The 21,765-nt window shown below is 40.5% G+C and overlaps 1 protein-coding gene and 1 pseudogene across 2 annotated transcripts; one reads left to right on the top strand and one right to left on the bottom strand.

Annotated features, from left to right (window-relative positions):
• Positions 1–1,731: 1,731 nt before the first annotated feature.
• Positions 1,732–10,504, top strand: LOC144372636 (olfactory receptor 2L13-like; annotated as a pseudogene).
• Positions 10,505–11,977: 1,473 nt separating this feature from the next.
• LOC144372625 (olfactory receptor 2W3-like) lies at positions 11,978–13,651 on the bottom strand. 2 transcript variants are annotated; one of them, XM_078035948.1, is made up of 2 exons: positions 12,735–13,651; positions 11,978–11,999 (listed from the first exon to the last, which is right to left on the bottom strand). In XM_078035948.1, the coding sequence occupies exons 1-2, from the start codon at positions 13,649–13,651 to the stop codon at positions 11,978–11,980; spliced, it is 939 nt and encodes a 312-aa protein (XP_077892074.1). The 2 variants fall into 2 exon arrangements, with proteins under 2 accessions (XP_077892074.1, XP_077892073.1); XM_078035947.1 differs by lacking the exon at positions 11,978–11,999 and having other exon boundaries at positions 12,707–13,651.
• Positions 13,652–21,765: the final 8,114 nt, after the last annotated feature.

Genomic DNA, 21,765 nt, shown 5'->3' with positions numbered 1-21,765 from the left:
TAATAAGACTCCTTCATAGTCTTGAGGAATGCTCCTGCCCAGCAGTGTTGAGGAAGGACTCCCCCAGTTATTTCATTATATTTGAAGTTGAGATGGGGACCAGAGAGAACTAGAAAAGTAATACTCAATTCAAATATCAAAGTCAATTGATAGTTTTCCCCATATTTGTTGGATATTTGTGTTTCTTCTTTTCAAAAGTATCTGTTTTATTCATTTGCTCACTTGTTAATTAAGCTATTTCACTTTTTGCCAAAAATTTTGTGAGTTATTTATATATTCTAGATATTAAGCTTCTTTCAAAAGAGTACCTAACAAAGATTTTCTCCCATTCTGTAGGCTCTGTCTTCACATTCCTTATTGTTTCCTTTTCTGTGCAGAAAGGTTTTGATTTGATGGCATACCATTTATGGACTCTGGGCATTATTTTCTCAGCTTTAGGGGTCCTATTGAGAAGTCATTGCCTGTGCCTGTATGCTGGGGTGTTGACCCTATGTTTTTTTCTAGAAGCTTCAGTTTTTGGTCTGATTCCTAGATTTTAGATCCATTTGGGTTCACTTTCAAGTACTGTGAGGAATAAAGGTTTATTTTTCTACATATGAATAATAAGTTTTTCTATCACCAGTTTTTAAAAAACCTGTCTTATTTCCAATGTATGTTTTTGGCATCTTTGTGAGGGATTGAATGACTATAGGTGTCTGTCTTTGTCTCTGTGTCCTCTATTCTGTATCATTAACAATTAGAAAAATGCAATTCAAAACTACACTGTGATCTTTTACATCATGCAACTCAGAATTACAGTCATCAAAAATATAAATAATAATAAATGATAGAGAAGATGTGGCAGAAAAGGAAAACTTTCATATTTGGGGATTATAAATTAGTAAAACACAATGGAAATCAGTATGGATGTTCCTCAAAAGGATAGGCATGGAACTACACCATATGACTCAGCTGTTCCACTACTTGGTATTTAGCCTGAAAAATTTAAGTCTTTATACTACTATGATACATGCATACCCAGGTTTATGGCAGTACAATTCACAATTCTCAAACTATAGAACCAGTTTGTTTTCATCAATGGGTGAATGGATAAAGAAAATGTGGTACATATACAAATAAAAATAAGCAAATAAAATATACATATACAAATAAAAATATACTTTTATTCATCCTTAGAATAAGTAACCTATGTCAATTGAAGGAAAATGGATAGCTCTGGAGACCATTATGTGAAGTGAAAAAAAAAACTGAGAAGTTCAAAAGTCATGTTTTCTCTCATATGTGGAAGGTATAGAAGGAAAAGGAAATGAAAGACAGAGGAATGAATGGGAATCTCATAAAAATCATAGGGAGATCAGTAGAAGAAAGGGACCAAGGTAAGAGAGGCAGAGAGGGCAGGGAGAAGTTCTAGGGAGTGATATCAGCCATATCCTATGGTTATACTATGTGTTTAAACAAATATTTAACAACAAATGTACAACTGTACATTCTGTACAACTGTAACACACCAATTAAAAATGGGGAAAGAGATAAAATCATATAAGCTACTATTACACATTTGTTATCTGAGTAATACAGATACTTATATAAAAATTCATTTAACAAAAGCTCTGTAGGATTAACCATTTGTTCTAAACAAATGCTAATAAACTAAATTTCCTTTATTCTCTTATTTTGTCATATTTATTACTTAGTTTTTAAAATTCATTTTTATTCAAGCAGTGCATTTTTATGGAGAAAGAGAACCAAACTTCTAATGATTTCATTTTGTTGGGGTTGTTACCCCAAAACCAAACTGGCCTACTTCTCTTGCTCCTGATCATCTTTGTGTTTGTTCTCGCCTGTTTGGAGAACTCAGGAATGACTGCCCTCATTTGGACCCCGGCTCCACACCCCCATGTACTTTCTCCTCAGCCAGCTCTCCCTCAAGGACCTGATTTACATCTCCTCCACGGTCCCCAAGATGGCCATCAACTTCCTCTCTGGCCAGAAGAGCATCTCTTTCCTAGGCTCTGGTGTGCAAAGCTTCTTCTTCCTGACCATGGCTGGTTCTGAAGGTTTAATCCTGGCCTCTACGGCCTATGACTGCTTTGTGGCCATCTGCCACCCTCTCCCCTACCCCATCTGCATGAGTAAAAGGACTGGATCATGGCCAGCTCAGAAGATTTAATCCTGGCCTCCATAGCCTATGACCACTTTGTGGTCATCTGTTTTCCCCTCCACCATCCTATACATGTGAGTAACATGATGCATGGGAAGATGATTTTATGCCCTTCATCTTCCTTACTGCAGGTCCAGGGTCATCAATCATTTCTTCTGTGAAGTTCCTGCCATGTTGCCCCTGGCCTTTGGGGACACCTGGGTCTATGACACATAGTGTTTGTGAGCACAAGCCTGTTTCTCCTTTTTCCTTTCCTTGGAATTACTGTGTCCTGTGGATGGGTCCTTTTTGCTGTCTTCCATATGCATTCAAAAGAGGGAAGGAGAAAGGACTTCACCACGTGTGCCACACATTTAACTCTGGTGGCACTTTACCATACACCTTTTGCTTACACTGCCAGTTATAAGTGATGAGTTCTGCTCCTTCACATGTTGAATTATAACATTAGAGAAGCGCTCCAAGACAAGAATATAAAGCAGGGTTTACTTAAAAAACGGGTAACAGACTTCTCCAGGAGGGAGAAGGGGGCTATAGCTGGTATCCTGGTATGGCAAGAAGTAAGGGTGTTTTTCCTTTTTATGTGTCTTAGGCTTCCTTTGTTCTACTCTCTTCCCCTTTTTCCTTCTTGTGTATGTGACTAGGCCCAGGAAATGCTTGGTGGGATGGCCAAAAGGTGGGAAGCCAGTCTGGAGGGGCCATGGAAGAGTGATCTGGGCAAGAAGGGTATGTAATTAGTAACTCCCTGTAGGGAGTGACAATTTCTGGGATAGGTTACCTTAGCAATAGATTGAAACAGGGTCAGGTTCTCCATAAGGTTGGATAAAGGGCCCTGTGGGAATTAACATTTCAATTCCTCCATCCTGTATATCTGACTCTTGCCTATATTCCGAATTCTGGCTTCATTTTCCCCTCTAATTTTAGAAACTTCTTACTGCTGTGAGGAAAAGGGACAATGATCATCTGGCTGCTTGGAGCTGAAAGGGACAATGTGAGATGCCACAAGCAGTTTGAAGTTTCCTTTTACAAGTCAGGTTGAATTGAAGTCTGTTTGGGGAAGAATAGTTTGTAAAGTTATTTCAGGGCAGGTGCTTCTATAAAAGATAAACAAAAAGACATGAGTACTAAAATGAGATTAATACAAAATAAATGTTGCAACATCTAGAACATGTCAATGAATATCATGAAAATAATAGAATGTCTTTCACCCAGAGGTTTGAGGGTTAGGTTGTCTCCATAACTAGACTGAAGAGAACAAGGCCTTTATTTGGGAATGTAAATATTTAACATTGTCTGTCATCAGGAATTAAAGCACAACATTTAACTTTTAATGTCACAGAGGTTTACCCTTTTAAGATGTAGTTAAGTTACTTAATGTCATTTAATTTTGTAAAGTCTTTCTACTTGTATGACTTCTATGTTTAATAGAGATCTCTTTATTTCTGTTACTTAGGGCTAGATAATCATACTATCCCTAAGTAACAGAAATAAAGGGATCTATTAAGCTTACCTGTGTAGGTTAGGAATAAATATAGGCTTTAAACTAATTAAAAACTTCTGACTCTGGTAATTTATTGTGATAGTTATTAGGCATTCTTCCTAAGAATCTCTTATAATCTTTTGTAGCTTCAAGTTTTACTTATTCTTGGGGGTAACACAAGTGTATATATCATAAGTTACATTTAACTTTCTTTCTTTTTTTTTTTAATGCCAAGAAATGGCTGTGTTTTGGTTTAACTGTTTTTGCTAGGTATTCAAAATCATGCTGGTCAAAATTTACTTCCTATCTACTGTTAAGAGTCAGGTGAGTTTCCATGGGAGTCACTATTGTGAATCTTGAGAGCAGCTTCTTATCTCTGTTAGTGCCATTTGTGCTAGAATGGTTCACATTCTTGCTGACCATGTGAGTTCCCTTGGAAGTATCATAGATGTCTACCTTCTCCAATGACCCTCCTCCTCTTCATAGCAAGTGCACCAATTGGCTTTTTGTTCTCCAGTGGTCACATTAATCTCCCTGATCAGGAGGTTGTGTGGCCCAGAGTTGCAAAGCTCTTCAGAGAAGTTCCCTTGTTCCCTGGATTCAGACTGATTTAGAATGAAAGAGCCAAATATTGGATTTCTTGGCCCTTTTAATTTAACTCTAATTTTTAAGTCCTCATCTTAAACATCCAGCAAGTCAGTTTCACCCATCTTAAAGTAAGAGTATTGGCCTTTAACTTCAATGTCTATAATCTTACAGTCATTGACCCCTTTTATTAATTGGGGTCTGTATTTTCCTATGTGTCCTGTGGGTGTGGTTTATTATCTTAAATTAATCCAGGTTGTGTGTTCTCGAAGCAATACCTCTGCAAAATATTAAAAGGCAACAGTTATACCATTTATAAAGAGAATGCAAAATGAAATTAACAAATGTAAAAACATATTTAGTTCATGTAATAGCTACCTTGAATTTTTGCTGAGTTATACATTATATCCTTTTTAGGTCAATTTGAGGTGGCTAAGGGAACAAAAGCATCAGGCAACCTGTGTGTGTGAAAGAACAACCAATCAGATGCCAATAGACACACAGTGATGATGCCTCCTATGACCACCTGTCAATCAGCAGGGTCTCCTGATCAATCCTGGAAGGACACAGATCTCAGCAAGATTCCTTAACCAACCCCAGGAGGACAAGGGACTTGAACAACCTCTCTTTCCTGTCCCAATTCCTCCCTTCCTGCCTTACCCTCAATAAAATTCTAATCTGGCTGAGCCTGGGCATGATTCCCCCAGACCTGCTCTGTTGAACTGGAGGGTCTTGCCCAGGAGTGAATCTCAATAAAACCTTGTTCAGCTGCATTTAATCTGCTTCATTTTGATCACTGGTGCCTGATCTAACAATCACCTGTTTGAGACCACAGTAATTCTTACAACAAAAATCAATCCTTTTAACACAATTTCAATTAACTGAAGTGTGGCCTACTTTGGAGTCATTCTGCTGTGTAATAAGGTGAGTGGGCAGAGCCTTATCTCAGGTAAGGTGGGCTATTCATAAATCTTAAGTAAAGTGTTGTAGTTTTGAAGCTGATTTTTGCTTCTTAAATATCATTTTATAAAGTTTACATATATTGATTTTTGAGTCCACATGAATTTTAGCTAGCACAATATATTACATTTAAAAGTAAATGAAAGAAAAGCTGAGAGCTTTTAACCTTTTTTGTAGAGAAGTAGTAAATGCTTTTATTGATTAGGCTCTCATTTACTTCAAAATATATTGAAATTTTACAGCAGTGTAAAAGTTAACAAGTCCAGTTATGGATCAGTAAGTGATATAAATAAATCCCCAATAAAATTTGTAATCTTTATAAGTCTTTATAAGTCTAAAATTACCATACAACTTTAATTTGGAGAACACAAGCTTGATATATGTATATGTATATATATATATATATATAATTCTTCTACATTAAACACTTGTATATCTGGAAGATATGAACACAGTTATTATACAAAGAGGAGTAATATCACTACAATTACATTGATGTTTTTATATTAACTAAGTTAACTTTTAAAGAAAAATCTAGACTTTGTAAAAATGCAATATTCCAAAATAACAGTTGTTTAACCACAGTTGTATGAATCTTAATTTCTTTAAAATTAGATGTTCTAAAAAATAAAACTTAACAGACACCATGTTAGTAAATTAATATTTTAAGAAATTTCTTGTCACTTTAACATATAGATTAATCTTTAGTGTATCAACATTTGACCTTAGGGAAAAAACTTAAATAGCTTTGAATTATTGTTCCATATATGTAAATAACCAACTTAGTATCATACAAATTTGTTGAAATTTGCTCTTTATTTACACAGATGTTCTTTATCACTTACTTTAACTCTTTTTCTTTATTTCATCAAATGATGACTTTCTTACCCCAAAACACCTACTTTTCCTTCTATTGAATAAAGTTTTCATATCTAGAACCTTTTAATATCTCTTTCCCATCTGTTAACCCCCTTTTCTGTTCACATTTTGAAACAATCCTTGTAAATTTCTGAATTTAGACTCTATTTTAATGAGAAGAAATACTTTACATTATTGATAGTACTCTAATTAAAAACACAGTTGGAATTTTTGGGCCCGTTTATATACAGAATCATAACTGTTTACTATGTTATGAAAACATACACAATGTTCCCTCATATAGAATTATAACTGTTGCAATTTTAAACTGTTAGTAACTTTGTTTTCAGTGATGACAAAGCAATTTTAAACTCTTTTCTTATTTTTCAATTTGTAAAAACACCAATAATGCTACTCAATGGAATTTAAGGACTTAAGAGTACTTGATGTTATAATTCAACAGTTTACATTGTAACCTTGTAAGTTAATCAGATGTCTAACAAACACATTTATGAGAAATCCCAACTCAAAATTAACTTACTTATTTTTACCAAAATATCAGACAAGTGTACTGACCAGTATTAGCCATCTCTCCCTTGTTAAAGAAAAGTCCCAGAAACAATGGATATTTAACTTTTATAAATATCAATACTTTATTAGTTCCTTGAACAACTAGAGAGGCTTGTGGGTTAAGTAATTTCAAAGATATCTTTATTTTTATTTGTTTACTCAATCTAAACTGAACCTTCTTAAATCATGTGAATTAAGGTATTTGGATCCTTTTTTAAAAATTTATGAGCACTCTATCTATCTATCTATTCATAATGTATGGATGCACACACATGTGGACAGAAAACACAATACACAGTATACATACAACCGAAAGTGAAGGCCTTGTAGCTTTCCCAAGGTGAATCTCCATGGTGATGTTATAAATGTTTAAATAAATGAATAAATAAATTTTTAAAAACCTCTTTGGTTGAATAAAATATAGGACTGATCAGAAAAAACTTTATTTTAGGTTTGTAGAATCAAAATTATGAGCTAAAAAAATACAGAATCTAAGAAAAATCAAGACTCCTACAAAAAAAAAAAAAAGACACAGCTGGTAACTATTTTAGTAAATTACTGTACAATTAACTTTTTGGTTTAGTCTAGTAAAAGTTCAGGTAAAAGACATTTTTCCTCTCCCCCCCTTGGGACTCAGATTAGTCTCCTACTAAACCTGCAGTCTTCTCCCATTTACATTTCAATGTAAGTCCTGGCTAAGATCTGGAAAGAGCTCAGGAAAATCACTGTTCTTAGCAGAAACCTCATGCCCAAGTCATTTTAACCATTTTTGCTAGTTGGTAACCCACAGGTCTGGATGTCAAAAATTATGATACCTTATTTTCCATTATTTTTGAGACCAAAGCTACTATGTTAAGCTTCTTACTGAGATAAGCTACTGTCTGTCGAGTAGGTCCATTCTCTTGTGTGACATTCCTAGGGCTATTTCTCTTCTCTCAGTGACAAACAGGTTAAATTTTGCTTCGTAGGTAAGTTGAGCACAAGGTCTTGAAGTAAGTCCCCTTTTCAATGTCTGAAAACTTTTACAATGTTTTGGTTTCCCATATCAGGGCAGTTATTACTTGGTGTAGAGTTCCTTTAATGAGGCTATAAAAAGGCTTAGCCATTTCCCCATTCTCGGAAATCTAAAGCCTATAGTATCCAGTATCCCTAGGTAGCCTCTGAGTTGCCTTGTGGTCTGGGGTAGAGGGTATTTTCCTGTGGGGTTACTCTTTCCTGTCCTAGCTTGCAGTTTCCTTGAGATAGCTATAATCCTAAAGTGGGGACAGGTGGGCTAGAGGGGCCAGGGAGGAGTGATTCAGTCAGGAAGGGGGTGTAATTAACAACTCCCTGTATGGACTGACAATCCCTTGGACAGGTTACCTTAGCAATAGGTTGGAGCAGAGGCAGATGATTGATAAGAGGAGGGGGAAGGGCTCTGAAGGAATTAACATTTCAATCTCTCCATTCTCTGGATCTGATCCTTGCTTATCTGCCTATCTAATTCTGGCTTCTTCAGGCCCAGGAGTCTTGGTTTATCAGCAGAGGATGAGAATCTAGCTGCCTTCTACACCATTATCACTCCCAATGTGCAATCACATCACCTACAGCCTGAGGACAAGTAGGTCCTGGGGGCCACAGGAAGAGTATGTGAAGAGTTCAACCCCAGGAAGAAGTGAGTGTGACTGTCCCTCTGTTGAACCCTGATGCAAAGAAAAGACCATGGACTCCAATTTTAAATCAATTAAAGCAAACTTGTATTTGTGTACACAAAGAGAGCTTATCAGTGGCTGTCTCTCTTAACATGGGCTAGAGAGCAGCCCCCAGCTCTTCAGGAACAAGGTTTTATAGCACAAAAAGTTGCAAAGGGGAGGTATCTTGAGAACTTATAGTTAACAAGATTTTGACAAGCATAATACAAAGGCAGATAGCAGGTCAGTGATCTGCATGGATGATATTCACAATAGCTAGACTGTGGAACCAACCTAGATGCCCTTCAATAGATGAATGGATAAAAAAAAAGTGGCATTTATACACCATGGAGTATTACTTTGCAATAAAAAATGACAAAATCATGGAATTTGCAGGGAAATGGATGGCACTAGAGCAGATTATGCTTAGTGAAGCTAGCCAATCCCTAAAAAACAAATACCAAATGTCTTCTTTGATATAATGAGAGCAACTAAGAACAGAGCAGGGAGGAATAGCAGGAGGAAAAGATTAACATTAAACAGAGACATGAGGTGGGAGGGAAAGGGAGAGAAAAAGAGAAATTGCATGGAAATGGACCCTCATTGTTATACAAAATTACATATAAGAAGCTGTGAGGGGAATGGTAAAATAAACAAGGAAAGAAATGAATTATGGTAGATGGGGTAGAGAGAAGATGGGAGGGGAGGGGAGGGGGGATAGTAGAGGATAGGAAAGGTAGCAGAATACAACAGTTACTAATAAGGCATTATGTAAAAATGTAGATGTGTAACGGATGTGATTCTGCAATCTGTATTTGGGGTAAAAATGGGAGTTCATAACCCACTTGAATCTAATGTATGAAATATGATATGTCAAGAGCTTTGTAATGTTTTGAACATCCAATAAAAAAAAGAAAAAAAAAAACAAAGTAGGGAATAAATTCAAATCCTAACATCAGAATTTATGAGGTGCTGCTGAGGTTTCAGAAGGGTTGTTATCGGGTCAAAGGGAGGCAGGATTTATCAGTTGCCACTAAGGTTTCAGAGAGGGTTGTTATATGGGCAGGGAAAGCCAGGCATGGGAGAGTTCAAGTCATGGGCAGGAATTCCAAACAAGTTTAGAAATTGCTGTAATTTATAGTAAAACAGAAATTAACTTTTCATGACTTTGTGACAAGATGGCTCCCAATCTTAAGGTGGAATTAGGCTGGGTTCATCACCTGATTCTCTCTGTTGTGTTGCTCCATGCTGATTAGCACACACTGGAGCAGAGATGACCAAGAGAATTATGATGTGATTTCACATATGTAATTAATTTCTAGTAAGATGTTTATTAGTAAAATAATTTAATATAGTGATCATTATAAACAAATATAAAAATAATTAATGAGTTTAATGGAATACATTAAAATCCATGTTAATATGAATGATATAGATATTAACCAGAATTTATGTCATTATAAGTTATCATATATATGATATGTTCTTATATATTAGTTAATGTTCTAATGTTCATACTGATGTTGATATGTTATCACATCTACATGCTTCACATAAAATTATTATTGTCTGTAGACTTTGTTTTGCTTCTGTTTTGTCAGTTCTGTGTGTAATTCATACTAGCCCCCAAGTCCCAGCAACATGGACTGTAAACTCTTCTAGTGATCCACAACACAAGAGGCCACTGTCCATAAAATCACAGGGTTTCTGGGAGACTCAAAGTCTTCTCCTTCAGGGAAGGAGAGGGTGGGGCCTGGTGAGTCACACCTTCCACAGCCCATAGTCACAACTTTGAGAAAAACCAGTTTTCAAGTTCAGGCCCTTCCCTGCCTGGTGGTCTGGACCTTCAATTATCACAGAAGCTATCACAACCCAGTCACCCTGGCAACAAAACTCCAAGATCACCAAAAGAAAGCTTGATGAAGGAGTCAAAGGGTGATAAACCAAATGAGGGCGCAGAAAATTGAGGCATGTCCAGGGACATACTGTCCTCAGTGAGCACCTCTTGATCTCTTGGAGAAAGAGTAAAAGCGTCTTTGCCTGCTCAATTGGAACTTAGTCTTGTTTCTGCTTCCAAAATTCCAAGAAGGAAAAACAATCCAGTGTATAAGGTCAAAATTGGTGATGTTTGTTCTTTCAGGCACATACTTTGGAAGCAGAAAGTTTGGACATTCCCAGATGCCTGGGGACAAGGAGCATGGAGTTCACTCAGAGCACCAGTGAGCTCCTTCCAAAAAGAGGAGAGTTCCCCAGGGGTCCAGGGAGCTCTTCCCCATTCCTAGGAACCTCTCCAAGGACTGGCTCAGCTCCAGCAGGATTCCTGGGTTTCATTCTGGGGAGGGTCTCACAGGGAGCCCCAGTTTCCCCTTCACCCTCAGCCTGGCCACATTTTTAATCCTTTGCACAGGGAACTTGGCATATTCACACCTGGGTTCCCCTGAATCCTATCCAGGGAGCTCTGGTTTGTTTCCACTTAATCCCACCCTGGGGCTGGTGACTTGTGGGGTGGAAAGGAGGAAATGAGAGGTGGGGTGGGGACAGCACAGGCCAAGGAGGTCTGGGAGGCACAGGGCTGAGAAGGGCTGTGGTGGCAGAGGAGCCTGGATCACCTTCTCTCACCTCCTTTCCCTGGTCGGTGATGTTGTCCTGGCTCTTCCCTAAAGGTATCTGTCCTCACCACAAAGGTTACCTGCCCTTAGTTCCTCAAAATTCAACCTGAGTCCCAAGAGTGAGTGTCACCTGGGGGATGAGGGAAGTGTAGACCCTCAGCCCTCCCAGGACCCCTGAATCAGAGTGTGCCTCCCAGCTCAGGGGATGTGGGTACACAGTAAGTGGAGTAGCCCTGGGGAGAGTCAAAGGCTGAAGGACTTTTTTACTTTGAAAGTTTGCTGTGCAGTAGGAACCTCAGGGATTGAAGTCAGAGAGGCCCTGGGTAAATCCTGGTTCTCTTCTCCTGAACAAATCTCCTGATGCAACCTCCACATCTCAAACACCAAGTGGGAACAGTGAGAAGGATGCCACTCACACTGGCCTCTCACAAGCACAGAGGTTAGAGGAACTGAGCACCAGGTGGGAATCTGGAAAACACCAGGTGTTTCTCACAAACAAAATTGAAACACAACTGCAAAATCATCATGTTTCAAGATGTAAATGAGCCAAAATTCAATGTCATTGTGAAAATCTTCATGAATCCAGAGTTTTAATCCAGACATGAATCCAGACAATGACCAAAGACAATGAATCAGGGACAATGACCAAGTTTGGGGACGAAATATTACAGGTATGGGGCCTTCAGGGAAACTGAGGCACAAGAAAGACTCCCTACAAACCCTGACTCTGTGATCATGTCAGAAAGGTTTCAGACAAGTCAGTCCGAGTAACAGGCATGAGTTCACTGAAGGGTTAGGAAAACGGGGGAGGGGACACTCTCAAGTGAGAGACTTGGTCAACTCAGAAAGGAGAGGGACAGTGTACCATTCCTGCACTCCAGTTTTATTGGGGTCCCAGAGAAGTTTCCAGAAAGTCCAGCCCAGGTCTTCCCCTTGACTTTAGAATGAAAACAGGGTGACCTCAGACTTTCAGGTTCCCACTGTCATGGCAACCCTATGTTACCTTGGCCCATCCTGACCAGTTCTAATTGCAGTTGTCACTACACATTCTTACAGGTTTATGGTTAGGAGAAATTTTCCTTATCTTTCAGAATCTGGTATGGAAAAAGGGTCCCAAAAGTCACTCCCTTCAAAGTGTCTTGGGTTCCTCTCATTAATGCTAATTCCTACCTGCATTTCCATGCAGATAACAGGAAGCTTGCTGAGCAATCAACACATTCTGTCCACTTAGGCCTGGCAGGGCTGCAGGGAAATTGCTTTTTGGTAAAAAACGCTTGTGCAGTGAGCACAGTGGGCCCATTTTATACTTATTCTCTTAAACTTGTGTTCCAGCCATACTCATCTATCTGTCTCCTAATAAAGGACAGAAAAAGACAAAATGATCCTATGTAAGCCTGTGGTGCAATATGGGAGAAAAATACCAAACCACACTGAACTCAGCCTTTGATGCCATCCAGGAAGAGATAGTGGTTCACACCAAGAGCCCAGAGAGAGCTGGGGGATTCTAGATAAAATGCTGATAGCACTATGTGAACTAACAACAAGCTACAGAAGCAGGACTCAGAGAGGGGCTGCTTCCAGTGAGGCCCTGATAGGAGCTGGTGGGGTGAAGTCTGCACACCTGGGTGTGGGTGACAGACCCTGTGCTGTTCTCTCATAAAACACCCAACACTGTCCATAAACAGGTTTCCAGAAGGCCAGCCCTGCTAGGATGCTGAGAGAACCAGGCTGAGACCAGTTCTGTTCCACAGCTCAGAGGCCAGCAGTGGCCCCACTGCAGTTGACCCTGAGGCTGGATGCTGGGCAGTCCAGGGCCTCACTCTTTGCCCCCCTTTCTGTTCCCCAGCAGCAGCCTTCTCAGTGCCCCCTTCACCTCCTTGTTTCTGAGGGTGTAGATCAGGGGGTTCAGGAGGGGGGTGACAATGTTGTAGAAGAGGGTGAGGAACTTGCCCTGGTCCTGGGAGGAGCTGTGTCCTGGCTGCATGTACATGTAGATGATGTTCCCGTAGAACAGGGAGACCACGGTGAGGTGGGAGCCACAGGTGTTGAAGATTCTGTGTCTTCCTGAGGATGACTGGATTCTGAACACAGCCCTGACGATGTGGCCATAGGACACCAAGATGAAGACCAGGGGAGACAGCACGATGCCCACGGCCAGGACAAAGACAGTGCCTTCTATGGCCACTGTGTTGACGCAGGCCATACGGATCAGGGCTGGCATCTCACACAGGAAGTGGTCCACCTTGTTGTGCCCGCAGCGGGGTAATCGTAGGGTCACTGGAGACATGACCAAGGAGTTGGCCATTCCACAGCCCCAGGCCACTGACACCAAGCCCAGGCAGAGCCTGGAACTCATGATCACCGTGTAGTGCAGGGGCTTGCAGACGGCCACAAACCTGTCATAGGCCATGACAGCCAGCAGCAGACACTCCACTCCACCCAGGCCCAGGAACAGGAAGAGCTGGACCACGCAGCCCACATAGCTGATGGTCTTGTCATGGCCATTCAGGTTGTAGAGCAGCTGGGGGATGGAGCTGGTGGTGAAGCTGAGGTCTAGGAAGGACAGGTGGGTGAGGAAGAAGTACATGGGCGTGTGGAGCCGGGAGTCCAGCCGAGACACCAGGATGATGGTGCTGTTGCCCACCAGGGTCAGCAGGTAGGCTACCAGGATGACCACAAAGAGGACCCTCTCCAGGTGGGGGTGGTCAGAGAAACCCAGGAGGATGAAGTGGCTCTGGGTGCTGCCATTGGTCCCATCCATCTCTACTGCACCTGAGGAGAGGTGTCAACACCAGTAGTGGCACCTGCTGATACTGGAGTATGGACTCCTCGCCAGGCTTAGAGGAGCACAGAGCAGGATTTTTTACTCACCTAAGCCCTAAACACTGGTGTGGAGGCTCTGCTATGATTATTATCTACAAAGTATAGAAAAGGAAACTGAGGCACTACCGGTATGTTAAGTAAATGTCACATGTGGAGAGGCAGAGCTGGTCTGCCCCAGGGTACGTTCCTGCCATCTTCATCCGTATCCACCCCTGTGCTCTGTCATTCCAAAGAGGAAAGGCACACACCTGCCAAGCTCCAACCTCTGCTTCTTCCAGAGTCACAAGTTCCTAAGCTCAGAGGCACAAAATAACACTCCAAACAACCCCCTGATAGGATTTAGGAAATAGCAAATGCAGCTCATCCTTGAACATCACCGGTTTGAACTACATGTGTAAACTTCTACAAAAATCTTTTTTTAAGTAAATGCATTGGAAACATGTTTGGAGATTTGCAAGCATTTGATAAAACTTGAAGAAAAAGCATGTGACCATAAATATCCACCAAATTTAAGAAACATTTAGAATGTCATGAATGCATGAAATACATGCTGGTAATGCTACCTTTTTATCATTTACTAACATAAAATATACATAAATCTTATATAAAATTAAAATGTATCAATATTTTCACAAACAGAGACCATATAACCTGCCACTTGCAAAGGAGAGAAATCGAAACCAAAGCAAACTGTATCAGGCATCATCAATGCAGGAGAGGAACTCAGGGAGCCTGACTCTGTGCGATGATCTCAGCCATCCCTGGTGTGGAAAAAAATGTGTCCTTCTTCTCCCTTAATAAATGGGGACAGAATTCAAAGCCCTGGAACGTGTGTGGTGGTTACCTGGTTAGGTTTCTGACTCCCACCAGGAAAAACAGACCCCTAGGAGCACCAGCAGTCCTGACTCCTGTGACCCTCTCCCCACAGGGCAGAGGAACTCACCTATAGACCCCCAGGGAAAGGGCACGCTGCACATGGAACCTTACCTGGAGGAGGTAATGACGTGCTGAGAGGAGCTTCCTGGGTCCTCAATCCTAGGGAGCCCCTCACCCTCTTCACCCAGTGCACATATTGCTTCCTTTTTAGGTAAAATTCTAAACCATAGCTCCCATGAAAGGAAATCAAAACTGGCACAGATTCTATGGTCCCACATTCACCATCACTCTAGGTCAGACACAGTACCTCCAACCCGGAAGTGAACAGTAGTCACCGTTCTGCCCCATTAGGTCATGACTCAGACTCTCAGTCTGAGTGGAACAACTTAATATGGCACTCACTTAAAGCCTGTGACCAGCACCCCAGAGCACGAACAGGGAGGAAGATGTAATTTTAAACCTTTAGCAGGCCACAGTAGAGTTGGACAAGTTGAGCACTGAAGACCTCACAAACTGACAGCCTCTCTTTTCTCCTATAGCTGTACCCAATAAGTGATTGGCTTTGTAGTGACTGGTCTGAAGAGAGCCTCAGCTCATGCTCCTACTATCACACACATTGTGCATGCTGACCTCTCAAGCTCCGAATTCTGCTTTTCCTGAAAATCCCTTTCCTATTGATTTAGACCCTTAGGTAGTGGGTTGCAGTCAGGATGCTGGTACAATGGACAGAGCCAGCACTCACTGTGGTGTCTTCTGCCTCCCTGATGTCACCAGTTGATTGAAAGTAGCTGGAACAGTGGTACAGTGCACAATTCCTAGACCTTCCAGGGAGCAGAAAAACACACAAAATAATTTATTTTAGCAAAACTGGGTAAAAATCCCATGGTGTTGGCTGTTTTGAGAACGTTGACCTATACTAGAACCTTGCCTTTTTCCAAGAGCATTGCTGAATGTAATATAATATAAAGTGCACTTGTGAATTTTGAGATCAAATTCAGAGGAAAAAGGCATGCTTGACACACAGATAGAGAATGCAGTGGCCCTCAGGGCATGCCCCTCAGGTGGAGGCCACACTGTCTAACAAGCCCTGATCTGTCACACTGTGGAGCCTGTCCCCACTGCGCAAAATTAACTCTATATGGCACCAGATAAATGTAAGGTTCTTGCCTTGATGTCCTTTCTGCAGATGTCACTAGACACCTGGGTAATGGGCACAGCTCATTAGAGTCCGGATCCAGGCAAAGAGGTAAGCACACAGGCAAAAAAGTGTACACTAGGTAAGCACTCACATCACACACCTACCTGGAAAGAGCAGATGAGGTGTGCTCATGTCCTCTTCTCAGCTTGACATTGGGTTCACTTGGCTGGGCAGACACTGCCTAGCAGCTCAGTGGCTGTTTGAGGGCATATGCCTCCCTGTCTGCACCAAGCCACAACTTTGGACAAGAAGATGAGGTCTGGAAAGATCTCTTCTTTCAGACAAGCGGCATACTGGTTGTCTTTCACTTTATAAAATGCTCAATTTAAAAATCACTGCAATAGATTTATATAAGTACTTTCAAAAACTCTTACAAAAATTTTTTGTAGAAATGGAATATTTAAGATATTGGGGATTGGTTTGCAGAAATGCACAAGGATTCCCTGCCACCTGTGGTTAGAAAGTCCCAGAACTTCTTTGAAAAGCTTTTAATAAAAATTATACAATTTGTCAATCATGCATGTTAAAAAGATATGAAAAGAGAAACACATCTCTAAGCCATCAAGCTATTTTTTAGGAACTCCTGAAACAGACAACCTAAAAAAATCTCTGAGTTGAACACTTTTTAGTAGCATTTTGCACACTGTGACTATAAGATCATTGCTTTTGGGCTCCAGACAGTAACCTCTTAATCATTTAGCCTTAAAACAATCAATGCAAAATGGAATTCAAACAAAAGTGTGTGATTTTTCTGAGCCATTTAAAGACTCTGGTACCTCAGTTTCAATGGGCTGGCTTCCTGGTGAAGGCTGAACCTCACTAGGCTCCTTCTCCTGCACTCCTGGGAAAACATGGTCTCTCTAGTCCACAATGAAACACCCAGTGCACACAGAAAGTGACACTTCACTAGCAACACTGTCTGCACTTCAAAAAATATGGTCAAATTCAATTTACTTCAAAATGAGTGAGTAAAATGTACTTGTTCTAAGGAAAATTAGAATTTTTTAACTGACAACAATTCTTACTCTATTGCACACTTAAGATTTGCACATAAATTGACTCAATGTTTAACTTATGATGTATAATCTTTGCAAACCATACAATTATGATATAGCAAGGAGGTACATAACCCAGGGTATGGTCTGTGTCACATACTATAACATTTATACCCCAAAAGAATCTTTAAAAAGATTTCAGTGACCATTCACAGTTAGAAACTCTGAGGTCTAAAGGGCACAGGTGAAAGGCAAGGTGGTTGCCGCTGTCCAAGTTCATGGGGCAGCCCTAGGACACTTTACTTTGCTCAAATAACCTTCCTGGTTGCAGAAGTTTTATCCCATCTAGGAACTATAATGTGATGTTAAATGTCCACAGTCAGGCTCTGACCTCATTCCATGAGAGGTTGGAAGACAGTGCTCTGCTCAAGAGTGACAACCAGAATGTGCAGGGATCCCAGGGGCAGGATGGAGTGGGCTGCAGCGAGAGGGGCTTATGCTCCTGTGCAGATCAGGCCTGCGTGCTCCCAGGTGACTGTGTGCCTCTCATGTCACTTCCCCTGCACTAGCAGAGGTTCTGTAGCTTCAAATGTCACCTCTCAGTGTTCTGTACAGCATTTTTAATAGTGTCAGCAGAAAGAAAACTGTTCTCAGATAGTACTCAGTGTAAGTTTCACAGGTAAATCACAAATGGGAATATTTTTGATAAGGTTGAAGGACAAACCTACATTTTGAGAAGCTGAGGCATATTTGGGGTGTGGTATTGTCCTTAAGAAAAGGAAAAAAATGATATGGCTTGGGAGGCTTGGTGATGGCAGGCACCCTGGTTTGAGATCTGGGTCCCCATCTGCCTCTGGCTTTCTGTGCCACCCATTTTTGCTGTGTTGAGCATTTTCTTCTTCTGCTTCCCCACTGACACTGTTTGGGAAAAAGATTTCAAGGTAACAACATACACACAGAAGCACCCTACTTAGGAGGGTTATGAGAACGTTACCTTGAAATGCTGCTTGTGATAGGAGCCGCTCTCCACCTGTGGATCTTGGAGGGAGCTGGGTGTGAGTGCCAGAGCTGGACAATGGCCCCCTCAGGTGGGAGTCCTCTATCCCTGCTGCCCTCACTACACATTTCTTCCTTCCTTTCCCCTTTGTCTGGTGACTGCACCTACCCCTCAGCTGGTAGGCACAGAGGCAGATGACTCACAGCCTAGCAGGAAAGGGGCCCCAAGGCATGTACAGGGCTGGAGGCTGCCCTCTGCATTCCTCCCAGGTGGCCTCAAGCCCTTCGCACTCATCCCTTATCCAAGCTTGACCCAATTCCTCTAAAGATTCAAAAAGCATCTTCAGACATAGCCACTCCCCCCCAGCATTCCCACCTGGTCAGTGTCACAGTGAGACTCCTCCCGGTTGGAAGCAGCATCTGGCCCTGGCTGTGGCTTATTGTCCCTCATCTGGCACCCACCCATTTCCCTCCCTGGGCAGCCTCTGGGCCCACCCATAGGATCCTAAGCCCTCATAGAGGCCTGGCAGAGAGCCCAAGACTGTCTTCCATATTTTATCTTTCCAATTCTGTTATATTTGATCAAGTTTAATAAAGAATTTACACCAAGTTAGGAGAATGGATTCCAATTATCAGAGTCACAGAGCTTCCTATCAGGCCTCCTAAGATGTCACAGGCACCTCTGTTCCTTAATCAAGGATAATTTAAGGAGTAGTATTGCTTCAAACTGAAATTCAAAAGCAAACAACACAGCCTGAGCATGTGAGACCAAGTGAGATTTCAACCCCAGTGTTCCAGAGTCTGGTCACCCTCCACCTTGGCCTTGCAGCTCAGCTGTCTCTCATTCTTGCTTTCACTCATTCACAACACCTGCTGATGTTGAGTAAGCTCCAGGGACCAAGCGAAGCCCCTAAATATGGAGAAGTGCTTGCTGTTCCTCCCTCCAAAGACCACAGAGGAAGGACAGGCACAGGGCGTAGCCCCATTCCACAGAGTGAATTTGCAGTACTTTGTGGTAGATGGTGCCCATGCTGAAGGACCCCCACCTGCCAAGGGTGGCAGGTGGAAAACGAGAGTGAGGATGAGGATGAGGGGTCAGGGGAGCAGTGTGGAAGAGGACAAAGCTGAGCAGAGACTCCTTGAATAACTGGAATTTTGACTGTACTTTGGAATGACTGGGTGGGACCTGGGGATATCCTGGGTGAAATCCACTTTTGGCCAACATCAACCTTATACATACATAGTCCACCCGTCTTTAGCAGAAAACTGAGTTCTTACAAAGGGATAAAATCAAAGTTACCAGAGTTATGCTGTAAATTTATCTGTAGCTCTAATCCCCTAGCTTCTAGTCTAGCTCTCCTTGATAAGACAATAAAAAATGGCACTAACACTTTTCCTCTCTCTATAAACTTGCACACATACATAAATTAGGTCATGTTCAGCACCAAATATTATGTTCTCCTCAGGTTTTTTGCCTCCAGAAAAAGAGAAAGAATTTGTAAGGACAGTTATTGAAACTGTCAGATTCTCCAATAGCTTTGAACTGGGGATTTAAACAATTCTCTTATTGGATTTCTCCCCACATTTTATTTAGTGCAAACAGAAAACTTACATAATCCACAAATATTAGATGATCATGTAGGATGTTGCCACAACAGTTTCATTTTAATATTTTTTACTGTATTATAGATATACAGAATAGTGAGGGGCAGGCTGAAATTTTCATACATGTACGGAATATAATTTGCTCCATTTCAGTCCCAGTACATCTTCTTTTCCTCCCCTCCTGCCTGTCCTCTTCCCCTTCCTCTAATCTACTGGTCTTCCTTTCATTCATTGATTGGTTGACTGGTTGATTGTGCTTTATACATACACATAAAGGCATTATTCATGGAGATGTGTTCATACATCCACCTCCCACAATTTGGTCAGTATTATTCCCAGTTCCTCCCTTTCCCATTCCTCTTCCCTAACCTTCATCCCCTTTGTCTCCCACTGATCTCCTCTCTCTTTTCAGGGAATCATTTCTCTATTTTTCTTAATTCGCTCTGACTTCAGCATATGAGAGAAAACACTCAACCTCAAGTATCAGAGTCTGGTTTATTTCATTTCACATGGTAGTTTCAGGTATATGCATTTATCAAGTAAAATAATTTCATTCTTCTTTATGCTGAACAAAGCCACATTTTCTCTGTGCATTTGTTTGTTTGTTCATGGGCCCCTGTAGAGGTTCCCAAACTAGACTTTTGTGAATTGTGCTGCCTTGCACATTGATAGGCATGTATCACTGCATGGTCATTTTAGTTCTTTTGCATAAATACTGAGAAGTGGGACAACTAGGTAATAAGATGGTTTCATTCCTATACTTTTGAGGACTCTCCATGCTTTTTCCCAAAGTGGTTGTACTAATTTACAGTCCCTCCAAAAATGTATGAGTTTACTTTTTCCCCCACATTCTCACCAAAAATTATTATTGTTCATATTTTGGGTGATTTTTATATAGTCTTGATTTGCATTTTCCTGATTACTATGCATTTCTTCTGGTAGAGTTTCTTGTGTTTTCTCAGTGTAAGAAGATGTCCTCAGCACACAGATACACTCCCTTCTTCCTTGCCTAGTTATATCTCTTTAATGACCTTCACTTGCCTCAGCTAGAGTTTTAAAAACTATAGTGAATAAGAGTGACAGTGGACATCCTTGTCCCATTCTTCATTTTAGAGGAGATGTGTTTGTTTTCTCTCCATTCTAGATGATAATGGCTTTGAATCTGTCATATATAGCTCTTAAAATTACAGTCAGTTTCTTCTATCAATAGTTTCTCCAGTGTTTTAACATTTATGGGGGCTACATTTTGTCGAAGGCTTTGCCTATATCTATTTAGATGATCACGTGATTGTTGTCATTAATTCTGTTGATGTGATGAATTAAATATATTGACTTGTGTATATTGAACCAAACTTGCATTCTTGAGATGAAACCCACTTGATCATGGTGCAGTATCTCTTAATGTGATTTTGAAGGCAGTCTGCTGATATTTTTAAGGATTTTCGTATCTATGTTTACTGGGTACATTAATCTATACTTTTCTTGATGTATCTTTGTCTGGTTTAGGTATCGAAGTGACACAGAGTTCACAGAATGAATTTTTCGAGTCTTCTCACTTTTTATATTTAATGGAATAACTTGAGGAAGATTGGCATTGGGTTTTCTTTAAAGGTCTAGTAGAACATGACTGAGAATCCATCTGAACCAGGGCAGTTCTTCATTGGAATGTTTTTAATTGCTGTTTCTGTATCATTGCTTGATATTGGTCTTTTTACATTTTCCATATCATTATGGTTCAATTTGGGTAGCTGATAGTGCTAAAAATTTATCAGAATATTTTTAGATTTTATTTATTGGAGTATAAATTTTCAAAAGAATTTCTAATTATCCTGTGGATTTCACCAGTGCCTGTGGTAATATCTCCTTTTGTAGCTCAAATTTGGATTATTTGTGTCCTTTCTGTCTCTTTCAGTTAGTAAGTCTAAAGTTTATCCATCTTCTTTAGCTTTCAAAGAACCCATTCTTTTGCATTCATCTTTTGCATTTTTTTATTCTCAATTTTTTGAATTATGGCTATCATCTTAATTATTTCCCACCTTGCACTGATTTTGGAATTAGCTCGCCTTTTTCTCTGGGTATTTGATGTGTAACATGATTATTCATCTATGATCTTTCTTTCTTCTTCTTTTTTTATGTCGAATCCAAAGTTTTAAACTTTCTTATGATGAGGCATTCATGCTGTCCCAGAGAATTTAATATATTGTATATATGTTCTAATTTGTTTCTATTTTTTCTTCTATGATCCATTCATTATTTAAATATATTTTAACTTCCATGTGTATATAATTTCTATAATTTTTCTTGCTGTTCACTATAATTTCATTCCTATATGATATGATGATAAGAAATATATCATTTTTTACATTTTCTAATATTTCCATT

Source organism: Ictidomys tridecemlineatus, unplaced genomic scaffold, assembly GCF_052094955.1.
Source record: "Ictidomys tridecemlineatus isolate mIctTri1 unplaced genomic scaffold, mIctTri1.hap1 Scaffold_138, whole genome shotgun sequence".
Taxonomy (NCBI): domain Eukaryota; kingdom Metazoa; phylum Chordata; class Mammalia; order Rodentia; family Sciuridae; genus Ictidomys; species Ictidomys tridecemlineatus.
This window is presented reverse-complemented; position numbering and strand designations above follow the sequence as displayed.

Excerpts from the sequence above, each read along its gene's own strand:
- LOC144372625 (XM_078035947.1), bottom strand. The coding sequence starts at position 13,651 with ATGGATGGGACCAATGGCAGCACCCAGAGCCACTTCATCCTCCTGGGT.